The sequence below is a fragment of the Nicotiana tabacum genome, chromosome 15 (assembly GCF_000715075.1).
Source record: "Nicotiana tabacum cultivar K326 chromosome 15, ASM71507v2, whole genome shotgun sequence".
Taxonomy (NCBI): Eukaryota; Viridiplantae; Streptophyta; class Magnoliopsida; order Solanales; family Solanaceae; genus Nicotiana; species Nicotiana tabacum.
Window position 1 is genome coordinate 130209278 of NC_134094.1, and position 11983 is coordinate 130221260.

The 11983-nt window shown below is 36.5% G+C and overlaps 2 protein-coding genes and 1 long non-coding RNA gene across 4 annotated transcripts; 2 read left to right on the forward strand and 1 right to left on the reverse strand.

Moving 5' to 3' along the window:
- Nucleotides 1-17: 17 nt before the first annotated feature.
- Nucleotides 18-6552, reverse strand: LOC107768998 (uncharacterized). 2 transcript variants are annotated; one of them, XM_075231286.1, is made up of 11 exons: nucleotides 5771-6552; nucleotides 5505-5654; nucleotides 5252-5407; nucleotides 4961-5002; nucleotides 4783-4827; nucleotides 4597-4632; nucleotides 4247-4291; nucleotides 3094-3195; nucleotides 1600-1899; nucleotides 1021-1346; nucleotides 18-933 (listed from the first exon to the last, which is right to left on the reverse strand). In XM_075231286.1, exons 1-11 carry the CDS (start codon nucleotides 6411-6413, stop codon nucleotides 268-270), a joined length of 2511 nt encoding a protein of 836 aa, XP_075087387.1. In that variant the 5' UTR covers nucleotides 6414-6552; the 3' UTR covers nucleotides 18-267. The 2 variants fall into 2 exon arrangements, with proteins under 2 accessions (XP_075087387.1, XP_075087386.1); XM_075231285.1 differs by having other exon boundaries at nucleotides 1021-1376.
- On the forward strand, nucleotides 5892-8091 carry LOC142169505 (uncharacterized). The gene is made up of 2 exons (XR_012699464.1): nucleotides 5892-6031; nucleotides 7665-8091. It is a non-coding gene; the product is annotated as an uncharacterized LOC142169505 (long non-coding RNA).
- Nucleotides 8092-10690: 2599 nt separating this feature from the next.
- On the forward strand, nucleotides 10691-11269 carry LOC142169862 (uncharacterized). The gene has a single exon (XM_075231798.1). It carries the CDS (start codon nucleotides 10691-10693, stop codon nucleotides 11267-11269), a length of 579 nt encoding a protein of 192 aa, XP_075087899.1.
- The last annotated feature ends 714 nt before the right edge of the window (nucleotides 11270-11983 follow it).

The following is an 11983-nucleotide window of genomic DNA, read 5'->3' on the forward strand; positions in this document are numbered from 1 at the left end:
GCGCTATCTAGACATGGTGAGTTCCCAAAGATTCCCTCAAGCTCATATAAATTAAGGGATCAAAAAGCATTTTAACTAGCTTTAGTACAGAAACAACGTATATGAAAACCATGTAACTCTTAAGAGAGTACAAGTTTATTCAGGAAACACAGAAAAATGATATCTCCACCTCGCCTCCTCTCAGCGAAGGGAAACCTTTCCTGGAATTCCAGTCTTATTTGGAAAACTAAAGTAAACGCTCACCTCTTGTCATAATCTCTACCTGTTTCAATCATCCTTCTCTTTACCTTCATTCTTCTGATCTGAGCTACTTGCGCCTGAGGACTCGGTATAAAACACCTTATAGCTACGAAGTGGTAGCTGTTGGATGTATGACCTTATGAGATCAAAATAGAGAGGGAATTGATTAAATGCAAAAAACACCACAGGTATGCATGTCACCCCGTATATTGGAAATGCTGCTCTCCTTAAGTTATCCTGGAGGACAAAGAAATGCGCAGCGCAGAATGAGACCAAGATAGCAGTTATTGATGCAAAAAGCGAAGTTAATCCTAGGAGCAACTTTCTTGGCAAGTCTTTCTCGAAATCACTGTGTTGGCATCGAGATGTGAGGATAGCTAGAAAAAACACCAGGGCCGTGACAGAGAAGCAAAGAGAAACAAGTGATGAGATAGAAAATACTGAAAAAGCAGGTTGACTTTCAAGGTATGGACGGCCAGAATCATCGGCTCCACCTGGGACTGCAGAAGCTGTAGCAAATGCAACTGTAGCAATCAGTGCTGCAACGACAGAGAACGAATTTGAGGTTGTGACAAGCCACTCAGTGCCATCTTTGAGTAACTTTGCATGCGTCTCTCTGAAGATCTCTCTTGGTGTCTGACCTTTTTTATTATAACGGACATATGATTGTTTTGGCAAAGTGTGCTTTACATACTGCATTATGATGGGTAAAATTCTTTCAACATATCTAAGTTTAATCCTTACTGATATAAAAAAGGATGGTTGTTAGAGATCTCTTACCTTGTACCACTTCCTTTCGCCTTGCAACTGTAACGCAGTACCAGGGATGCGCCACAACTCGTGCTTCTGAAACAATGCAGCTAAGTGTACTGCATTGTTTTCTTGTTTGTCCACATGATAAAACACGCGCTCTGGATACTTTTGTCCTATTAACCAGTTATAGACGGCTGTTTGCCTATGCTCTACTGCCAAAAGCAAGATATTCTTCTCGTCAGAATCCGTATCTTGAATGGCTATTGGGAACTTTTCAAGGATCTCCTTCACCATCTCTACGATACCCATCTTTGATGCCACCAATAGGGGTGTCGCCTTGGTCTTTGACAACTCTGTATTTAGACCTATAGTTACCAGTTCATCTACCCCTCAAAAAAATAAAATAAAAGAACTATAGTTATTAGTTGCTTTTAGGGAACATATAGCTTCAAAGAAAATTGATCCTAACTTGGAATATTAGAACAAAATTTACAGCATTTTGCGTGATAGATTTTGTGTTTTTAAAATTGCAGAATCTTGATGACACAGAACAAAAGTTTTCAGTGCCACACAAGTATGACCAGAAAGAGACGAGAGATTCTTTACCAGACTTGATATCATCTTTCTTTTTGTTATCTGTGCTTGAGGTTGCTGGTTGCTTGATCTGTGAAATTTTACTAGGTTCTTCTGCTTTTTCTAAATTAATATCTGTTGGAGGGGGTGCTGGAGGAGGTTTTCCAATTTGCTTATAGAGGCCTTGATCATAGAGGTCCTTATCTTCAGGCTTCTCCCCAGTATTTTCATAGAATTTGTAACTTTCTTCTTTCTCAATCATCAACTTCATAATTTTAACTGCCCATTGATGGTGCTTCTTCTTTACCTCTAATTTCTTTATCCTTTGGAGTCCTGCATGCAACAAGATTTGAGACCTTATGGCATGATGTGGAAAGAAAAGAACGGAAAAGAAAACGCTTACTTGTTAAAGATTCATAAACAAATTTAAAATGTGAAAAAGGATAGGATTGCTGAAGAATCATTTTTAAGGGTCCAGGCTTTGCACCCAAGGATAGTGGTCAATGAAGTGAGTTAAGAATCATGAAGTCTCGGGTTCAGTTCCCAGCGGAGGCAAAAAATACTGAGTGATTTCTTTCCATATGTCCAAGTTTTGATGGACAGAATTACCTGGTATTTGTTGCTGGTGGGAGGTAGCAGGTATCCCGTGGATTTAGTCGAGGTGCGTGTAAGCTGGCCTCAGGGTTGTAAAAAGCGAGCACTTCCTCGCTTAAAGCGAGAAGCGAAGCGAGGCGAGGTATCTGGTGCTTCTGGTAGCTGAAGCGTAGCAGATTTACAAAAGCGCTCGCTTCCCCTGAAAAAGCAGAAGCGATGAAGCGTAAGAAGCGAGCGCTTCTCTTTATAACTGAGCTGCCAACGTATTTAATTAAAAAAACTGTCTTTTTTCAAAACACTATCGAGCAGCAGCAACAGAGAAAGAAAGAGGCGACCTAGGGTTTAAGTTTTCTACACTTTTCAACTTCAAAATCATCAAGTTTGGTCCCACGTATGTGATTTCCTCCCTTTTTTTTTTCTTTCACTGTTTCAGCGTCCAAATAGCAGCGAGATGCTAGCGAATTTTTTTTTCCCCTTCAGTTCTTCTTTCTCATTCTTCTTCATTTTGTTGCACTGTTTGAGTGAAAAAAGTTGAAATGCTGCCCATTTTTTCTTACAGTTACATGTATTGTCTGTGCAGTATTTATTTTAATATTTTTTTTAAAATTCCGCTTCACTTCAAAAAAGCGAGTGCTTCGCTTCTCGCTTTAAGCGAAAAGGGGCTTGTCGCTTTTCCCCGCTTCACGCTCTTCAGCCTAGGTTGGGGCGAAAACTCCAAAATCCAAAACGTTGGTTAGAGTTCCAAACCTTTCTCTAATAATAAGGTAAGCTTTCAAGCCGCCGCCCTTTAAAGGAGCGGGCGCACACTGGCTGGCTCGAACACCACGGTTATTTAAAAAAAGGGTTTTGAGGGGGGGGGGGAGGCTGTCAAACCACGTTCTTTCTTACGAAATGTATGCATGATTGAAGAGAAATGTTTTAAGAAAATCTTACCAATACCAATTACGATTAGCAAAATCGTCATTAGTAATTTGACGAAATTGATAAAGGTGGTGTAATTGGCTGGAAATAAGTTGCCATTTCTCTTCCCTTCAGCTGAAATTCCAGAGATTAGTTGTTAGCACAAATATGTTGGAGAATTTCTTGCATTTTTTTTATCATTGCTCTTCACCTAGAAAATGTTCACATAAATTGGAAATAAGTTAGCTCAATGCTTTGATTTCAATTATTGGAAGCTAAAGAATACTCTAAAACAGAATAAGCAACGAAAAGCTTTTCTAAAAGAAAAGTTGAAGGAAATATATTTTGAAAATGGCATGTAAAGAATTATTGGTGTAACCATATGAAGAGGCTCAAGAAGTAACACACATACATACATACACTCTTCTTGTTTTAATTAGTGTGCTACTAATCCATTTAATAATAGATTTTTATTTTTCCAATAGATGTTCATTCTAATTCATGGTGGATTTACTCCGGCTCCTCAATTTGTTTGACAAACACCACCCAACGCTTCCAAAATAGGGAAGACAGAGAGAAATGAACATAACTTCTATTAGGACTTGCTTTAAAGTTGAATATGTCTGATCTCTTGAGTTACTTTAGAAAACAAATAAAAATTATTTTCACAAATATATTTATATCTGTCTGCCAAATATCTAGTCTCAATTTCAAAACTTGTCAAATGTGGTCTGATGGATCTTTAAGTGATGGCTTAAGTGTGATTATGATGAAACCTTTAAGGGTGTGTACCTCACTAGTTACGGCACACATCGGTGCTCGTAAAGAGCAGCTATTAATAAAGCTTTAAGTTTTCTCATGACATAGAATAATTTACCATATCATGCTTTTGAAAATGCCACATTATATCTTTTTGATACTTTGTGCATGTATGTTTAGAGGAATTACATCTAATCATTGTAGTTGGAGGTAATATTTATTTTCAACCATGCTACATGTACAAGTGTTCGTATTTACCTTGAATTGGAGGATTCTTGGGATCATTTTGATGGCCTTGGTGTGGGAAAATACGTTAATACTAATAAGAGTTATCCCCGTGATAAAAATCATATACCATAGATTTCTTGCCTCTTAAGTAACCTGCTTAAGTTGACATAACCTGAAAGGTTTGTACGTAATCACATACCTGGAGACTTCTTGTCTTGATTCACATTAGTTACTCCAGTAGTTACTGGAATAGAGAATCAAATCAAATCAGTCTTTGAATGTGTAAAATTCTTAGGTACAAAGTGTCAACAACACACTCCTGATGAGATGCTCAAATCATTTGGTTAGTTCATTTTCCAAAAGAGATTGGTCTACTTCCTAATTTTGATATAATGAGTTAATAAACTGGAAGGTTCCTGCGTAATCAAATGCACCTTATCTTCTTGATTATTTGTTGTATGCATATTCTGATGATTTGTATTTAGTTATTATCATAGTTAAGGGTAACATTTAGCTTCAACTGCAGTGTATACATGTGTATGCATTCACCTGGAATTGGGGGATTCTCAGGATCATCTTGATTGCCTTGGTGCGAAGAAAAAAGAAAAATAAGTTAGTACTAGTATGAGTTTTCCTCATGAAAATATATTATATATCATAGTTTCTGTATTCTAGCCGCTTAAGTAACCTGGTTAAGTCCATATAACCTGAAAAGTTTATTACATAGTCACGTACCTGTAGACTTCTTATCTCGCTTCTCATTAGTTTCTTCAGTAGGAGCTGGATAGAAATGAGAATTAGTCTTTGACAATGTAAAATTCTTAGGTACAGAATGCCAACAGGACTCTCCTGAGGCGCTCGAACCATTTGGTTAGTTCATTTTCAAAAAGAGATTGGTAATGTAATCACTTACCTTTAGACTTGTTTGCTTGCTTCCAGATTTCCTTAATGTAATCTAGATAGAGAAGAGAATCAGTCTTGGTAATGTAAAATTCTTAGGTAGAAAGTGCCAACAACAGTCTATCAAACACTTTGTTAGTGCATTATCAAAAGGAGATTGGTTTAGTGAAACCCCAAAAGCAAGTGAACCATTCTCGTTTTGATTTGAGTGTTTGGCATTTCCTCCCTAACAATTTTTGTACAAGTATAATGTACGATATAGATTAAATATAAGACATTGATCATGTGCGGTAAATCTACCCACCAAGAAAATTTGCAGTCCCATTCCAAAGTAGTTCCAAGAAGTCCACCAGTGTTTGGTAGTTATCTGGGAGTTTCCAGTTATCTGGGAGTCTACGATATGTGTCTTCTATGCCTTCAGTTTTATATTTCTCTATCTTTAGCTCTTCGACAGTTATGCCTGGACAAAAAGAACCCCGATATGTGTCGGTGTATTTAAATCGTTGTAAAGGGCTTATCTATGCCACTTTTTGACCAAAAAGACTATAGAGACTTACAGTAGTAGATAATGCTATCTATGTACCGAAAATGGCTTCCACTTTTGAATACTTGAGGCATCCTAGATAGAAAGTGTAGAGGAGACATGCCCTCTGAGTTTAAACGGTTGACAAGTAGCTCATAGCGCTTTATTATCTGAAAAGCCAACTCTGTTACAAGAAATTAAGTTGTTAATATCACTATCCCACAAGAAAGAAGACATTGTATGCAAACTTATGTAACAAAATGTTTGATAATTAACAAGAAAAGGGGATTTGGCTCTTACTAAAGTACTCGCCAGAGATAGCTGCGTGTAGAATGTTATCCCCATCTCCCCTCCTGCAAAGTACAATTGGATCTTTTCCGCTCTTTTCATTTTGACAACACTCATGTAGGTAGAGAAAAGCATCTAGCCTGCCACGATAAGCAGCAACGAATAAAGGGGTTTCACCTTTTGAATTGGTCTCCCAGATGAGTTCAGGTTCTTGTGGGTTTACCAAACACGCAATTATGGAGACACTTCCGAGTTCTGCTGCAAGGTGAAGAGGTGTGTTCCCTTTTTCATTCTTCTGTTTTAAGATACACAATCGATTTTCCTTTGGTATTTTAACTACCATATCCTTAATACAATCAAGATGAGTTTTCTGTAAAGAGTCATCTCGATGTGGATGGTAAGAAGAGATAGCTAAGTGAAGAACAGTATCTTCAGATTTAGTGAGTTTGGATTCTTGGGCAAACTTGTCGTTGATGTACAGTTGCTTAACTCCTGTCCACCTATTCTCCATGCAGGCTTGAAATAATTGATCTTTAATTCTTTTTTTCTCCTTTTCTTCCTCATCGGAAGGTCGTCCCAATTCCATTCCTAGTACCGAAATCTGTGGTTGAATTTCTTGTTTTCCTCTTTTGCTCAGCCCACCTAAAGGCTCCATTCTCACTACTTGTTATAACTGCAGATTATGTTTGATGCCACTCACCAGTCACCAATGGCTTTAATTTATACTGCTAGGAGGGGCATATTCTTGAGAAATATTTGTTCACAAACCTCTACTTGTGCATGTGTAATGCCTTTCTAATACCCAAAGTATTAAAGAATCTAATGTTTCTACACTCATGGTGGTGTAAAATAACTTTTATTCTATCATATCACCTAAAAAATAGTTACTAATAGTCAGAGGCGGACCCAAGATTTGAAGGTCGTTGATATACTTTTTGATTAAACTAAAATCTGTTTTGTATATAAGGTAAACCCCTATTAATATATCACTAGTTCCTAAAAACATATACATGTATATATGAAATTTTTGTCGAACTTTACGGGTGTCGGTGACCCCTCTACCTGCCTATTGCATAGGTCCGCCTCTGCTAATAATTGTTCATAATAAGTGAGCTGAATTTAGCTCATACACCAGAAATTTAGTTTAACACTATCAATGTACTTTAATCTATTACTCCAAGTGATTACTTTATTTCTAAGTTGATAAATATTGTTAAGTGTTATTATAGTCCGTTACATGTTGTATGTTACTTTGGCCTTGATGGTGTAGGAAAAAAGTCTTATGCCGTCAGTGCACTTAAGTTAAAACTCTAGGTGAAATTGGTGATATGAAAGTAAAACAGGTGATCTCTTACCACGGGTTTGAAGACATGATTATGTAAAATTTTCATATATTGTCAGGTACCTCTTACAATAGATTTTAGGTGAAATGATAGTATAACTTTATACATATTGTCATTGCATATAAGTTAAATCCGATAATAGGTGTTGGACAAAATCACGAAAATACTTGTCGCCTAATTAACTTTTGACGAAGAAAAGCAAAAAAGTACGTTGAATACAATGGAAATTATCAGAATGCCTTATAGTTTTTCACTGAAAGATTCCTCGTGCATACGAAAAGCTCGCATGACTTCTTTTTTTGTGACACTGCGTGGCTATTTATCTAAAAGTTTAAGTTGTTAAAGAGCGTATTACTTATGGCTTAAACACACGCTTTCATCACGTGAATTTTTTTGTGATAATGGGTGGCGGTGAGATTTGAACGTGAGACGTCTGCCTGCTATTATATCATATTGAATTGTGTGACAATCTCACCTACACGTTTAAGCTGTTAAAGATGGTATACTTTTTATTTACTTAATTTTATCTTCTAACATTGTTAAGTGTTCTACATTGGTTGAAGATATGAGGGGTTGACTTCGACAATCGTGATGGTATAAAAAAAAAGGACAGTCCGGTGCACTAAGTTTTCGCTATGCGCGGAGTTCAGGGAAGGGAGTTACCACAAGGGTCTTATCATATATACGCAGTCTTACCTTGTATTTCTGCAAGAGGCTGTTTCCACGGCTCAAACTCGTTTCCTGATCATATGACAATCGTGATGGTATACTTTCTATTTTTTAAATTTTTTCTTCAACATTGTTTAAGTGTTCTATATTGGTTGAAGATATGAGATGTTGTCTCCGACAATCCTCGCATCACGAGCTACTTGTTGGGGATGAGTTAGGTCCATGTTCATTTTCTTTACACTTTTGTCATGCAAAACTCAAGGGTAATCTCCTTTCTCTTTGAAGCAAGACCTCTAGTCATTTGTTCCCTTCTTGCTGCTATCACCAAAGCATCTCTCTTTTGCCTCCTGACTTTATAGTACACTAGAATTGCTACTCCAGTAGAAATTCTTTTATTTTTTGTCCTGCTTGAATCATAAGTTTTTCTTGCATTTTCATCTTATTGTCTTAGAATAATAACTTGTTACTGATTTCGCTTCGATGTTCTTATAACTTGATAGCTGGTGTTATTACGTGTTGCTACCGTTCTTTTTTCATCTTTCTTTGAGTCGAGGGTTTACCGATAACAACCTCTCTCTATCTACCTTCTCAAGTTTAGGGTAAGGTTTGCCTACATATTACCCTCTCTAGACGATACTGGTTTAACCTCACAATGATCTAATTACTCTTCTCGTCTGATAAAATATTATCCTTTATGATTGCAACTTACAAGATTATATTAGTATAATCTTGCACCGGTGGAATTCGAGAAAGTCGTTTCCCGTAAGAGTTGAAAAATACAAAGATTTTTTATATTATATCTATTGACAAGAACCATATAAAAATGAAAATTTATTGGTTGACAAGTATCAATGTGCAAATTGTGTGTCTCTTAGAATCTCATGGGATTACTTTTTTTTTTTTTAAAGTTATTATTATTTTTTTGTCTTTTAGTTTGTAAATCCATAATGTGGCAGGGCCAAAACTGGATTTTGGACATAAAGATATGCATTTTATTTGGTATATTCTTTGCTCAAATGTAATGCTATTCTCCTTTTAGTTTCTTTCTCTACATTTTCCTTTACTTTAAGTATCTTAAATGTCGAGTTTGAACACTTTGGCTGCACCTTTTTTCCTGTGACGTTAGTAATTATTTTATTGTATTTCTAGAGTTTACCTTTTTTGTCTGCGTAAAGGGTTAAGGAACATCTATTTTATCTGCAATTTAACTCTTTTTAACAATAGAACATTTCCCGGTATTTGGAGAATGGGAAATATTTCTGGAGAAAAATGTGTAGTAGAGATTGTTAATAATGTTTAGCAAATTGGATAATGTTTTGACGACACTTTTGAGCAGTTTGATAATAAATATTCAGGGTTGATTAATTAGACGTGAAGTTAAGATTGGAGATAATTGCGAAAAAAATGATTTTTCCTTCCAAAAAGTCATTTACCATCTTTCGAGAAAAATTTCTTCTGGCAATTGAACAGTAAAATATTACTGTACTTATTTTTTCGACAAACATTGTCAGTCATTCCAAACACAGTAATAATAAAGAGAGATATGGATGTAAGAACTCTTAATATTCACTTACTTTTTTTGCCTTTAGAATGTCCATAGGTTAACATCATTCTAGTATCCTCTTCTTTTTTTACAATTCTTGATATGAAAGGAAAGAGTAAATGAAGTTGTTAAAAGTAAATGATTAGTGGTGGCGGATGTAGCTCTACCTAGTATTTTTAATGCGGGACATAAATATATAAGTGGAAATTGATTAATCTCCCTCATCCCGTGTCTAGTAGAGGTAGAGGCAAGAATTGTAGAATCTTGACTATCATACTTTGAAACTTGTAAACTTTTTTTTCTTCATTTATTTTTGTTTCATTCTTGGTAGTGAAATAACACAAATCACATCTAGACGTGCATGCGGGGCAGGGCAGGGCAAAAGTAGGGCAGGACAGAACAATACTTAAACGGGGCAAGGGCAGGGCGGGTCAAAAGCATTTTAGAAAATTTTAAATAGGACAGGACAAAGATAAGTAAAGAGTTTTAACTTCATTAAAAAGATCAATAACTTAAAATAGAATCTTGTAAAATGAAAAAGTTAAAAAAGAAAAGAAAAAGAGGAGAGCGTAAACAGGGCAACATTTGGAAAAGCCAAATAGGGCAGCGTAGGACGGATCAAAAGCTTAGCAGGCCACAACTTGCCTTGCCATGGACTGTCCTACCCAATTGCCATCCCTAGAACTCATGCAAAGACAATACATTCAAAGATTTTGGTTATTAAAACCTAAAGTTATCAAGATGGTTATTTTGGTTAAAGTAGAAGCCACTGAAATATATTGTTGTTTATTGGCCAGTTGCATCTAAGTCCAAGCCAGAATTAGAGGCCAACACAGAGCAAAGCCCATAGATTGTATAGTTAAAGAGAGGCATAACTCATGAACCCTTCTTATATTTGGCTATTTGATAGCCTCGGTCCCTAATTAATCTCACCTAATGAAGATGAGAGCCACGTGCTGTCACGCGAATTTTTTGTTCATCTGGCATGTTAAGATTAAAAGGTTTCTTAAAATGACCGACCGAAAAATGGATTTAAATCACATTCAAGGATAACGCAAACAAGAAGAAGATAAAAGTAAGCCTATATAGATGTTATAAGTAAAGTTCTAACCCTATGATAGATTGTCTTGGTCATTCCTCTCTGCTGTTTTGAGTAGTATGGGATTTAGAGAAGACTTCATTGCTATGATTTAGAGGTTGATCTCCAATGTGTGGTACTCTATCTTTATTAATGGGTCAAGGTATGGTTTCTTTCAGTCCACCAAAGGATTAAAAAAAGGAGACCCTCTATCCCCAGGATTGTTTGTCTTGGCTGCAGAAGCCCTCACAAGATCTCTAGATCATTTACATGATAAAGAAGGATATATAGGTTTCTCAATGCACCAACAAGGTCCTCAGATTAATCACTTGAGTTATGTAGATGACTTGGTGATTTTCACTTCTGGAGATAAAAGGAATGTGAAAATGATCACGAAGAGCCTTCACCAATATGAAAGAGCATCAGGGCAAAAAATCAACAATGAGAAGAGTGTGTTCTTGACAGTGAGGCACACATCAGAAACAAAGAGAAGAATGCTTCAAAAAGTGACTGGCTTTAAACATCAACATTTTCCTTTTAAATATCTTGGATCCCCCATCTATGCTGGTAGAAAGAAAATTGCCTACTTCTCTGATATAACTGCTAATGTTATGAATAAAATTCAGGCTTGGCAAGGAAACCTTCTATCTCCAGGAGGAAGAGCTACTCTCATAAAGCATGTACTACAATCGCAAACTTTGCATACTCTAGCAGCTATATCACCTCCAAAAACAGTGATCAAGCAACTGGAAAAGCATTTCTCGGATTTTTTCTGGGGTCAACCAGAGGCCAAAATAGATATCATTGGAGTTCATGGCGCAATATGTGCTATCCTACAAGTGAGGGAGGAACATGTTTTAAAAGACTTGAAGACATAAGCAGAGATTTTATTGCAAAAATATGGTGGAGATTAAGAGTAGTTGATAATCTTTGGTCAAAGTTCATGAAGGCCAAATATTGCCATAGATCACATCCAGTTGCTAAATTATGTGTTGCATGCCATTCTAGTAGCTAGAAAGACTTGATGAGCATTAAGAAGCAAGCAGAGCCTAACATACTGTGGAAAATTAATGCAGCAAACTTGGACTTTTGGTGGGACAATTGGAGCGATTTAGGTTCAATGGCTCAGTTCTACCCCCAAAGAGAAAAACCAGGAAACCTGCTAGTAGAAGATTGCATAGAGGAGGACTACATTGGTGGATGGGATAGGGATTTTCTTAGCATTCTGGTGCCAGAACACATAGAGAACAAGATAATTCAAATTACCATTGGAGATAGAAATCAGAAGGATCAGGCAACATGGAAGTTGACCTCTGACGACAACTTCACTTGTGCCTCAGCCTTATAACACCTGAGACAAAGAAGACAATCTAATACTATGTGGAGGAATGTAATGGAGGAAAAATATTCCTTTCAAGATGTCATTTCTTCTATGGAGGACACTTAAAAGGAAGATACATGTAGATGAAATCCTCTCCAGGTTTGGTCAAATGACTATGTCCAAATGTAGTTGTTGCAAAAGTCCTCAGGAGGAAACTATTGACCACATTTTTATTCTTGTAGAAAATGCCTCAGCAATTTGGAAACGTTTC

Coding starts and splice junctions, on each gene's coding strand:
- LOC107768998 (XM_075231285.1), bottom strand. CDS start 6,413: ATGGAGCCTTTAGGTGGGCTGAGCAAAAGAGGAAAACAAGAAATTCAA. Junction 5,408..5,504: donor AGATAGCATTATCTACTACT/GTAAGTCTCTAT, acceptor CTTTTTGTCCAG/GCATAACTGTCGAAGAGCTA. Junction 4,292..4,596: donor TGAGAATCCCCCAATTCCAG/GTGAATGCATAC, acceptor TCTCTATTCCAG/TAACTACTGGAGTAACTAAT.
- LOC142169862 (XM_075231798.1), top strand. CDS start 10,691: ATGCACCAACAAGGTCCTCAGATTAATCACTTGAGTTATGTAGATGAC.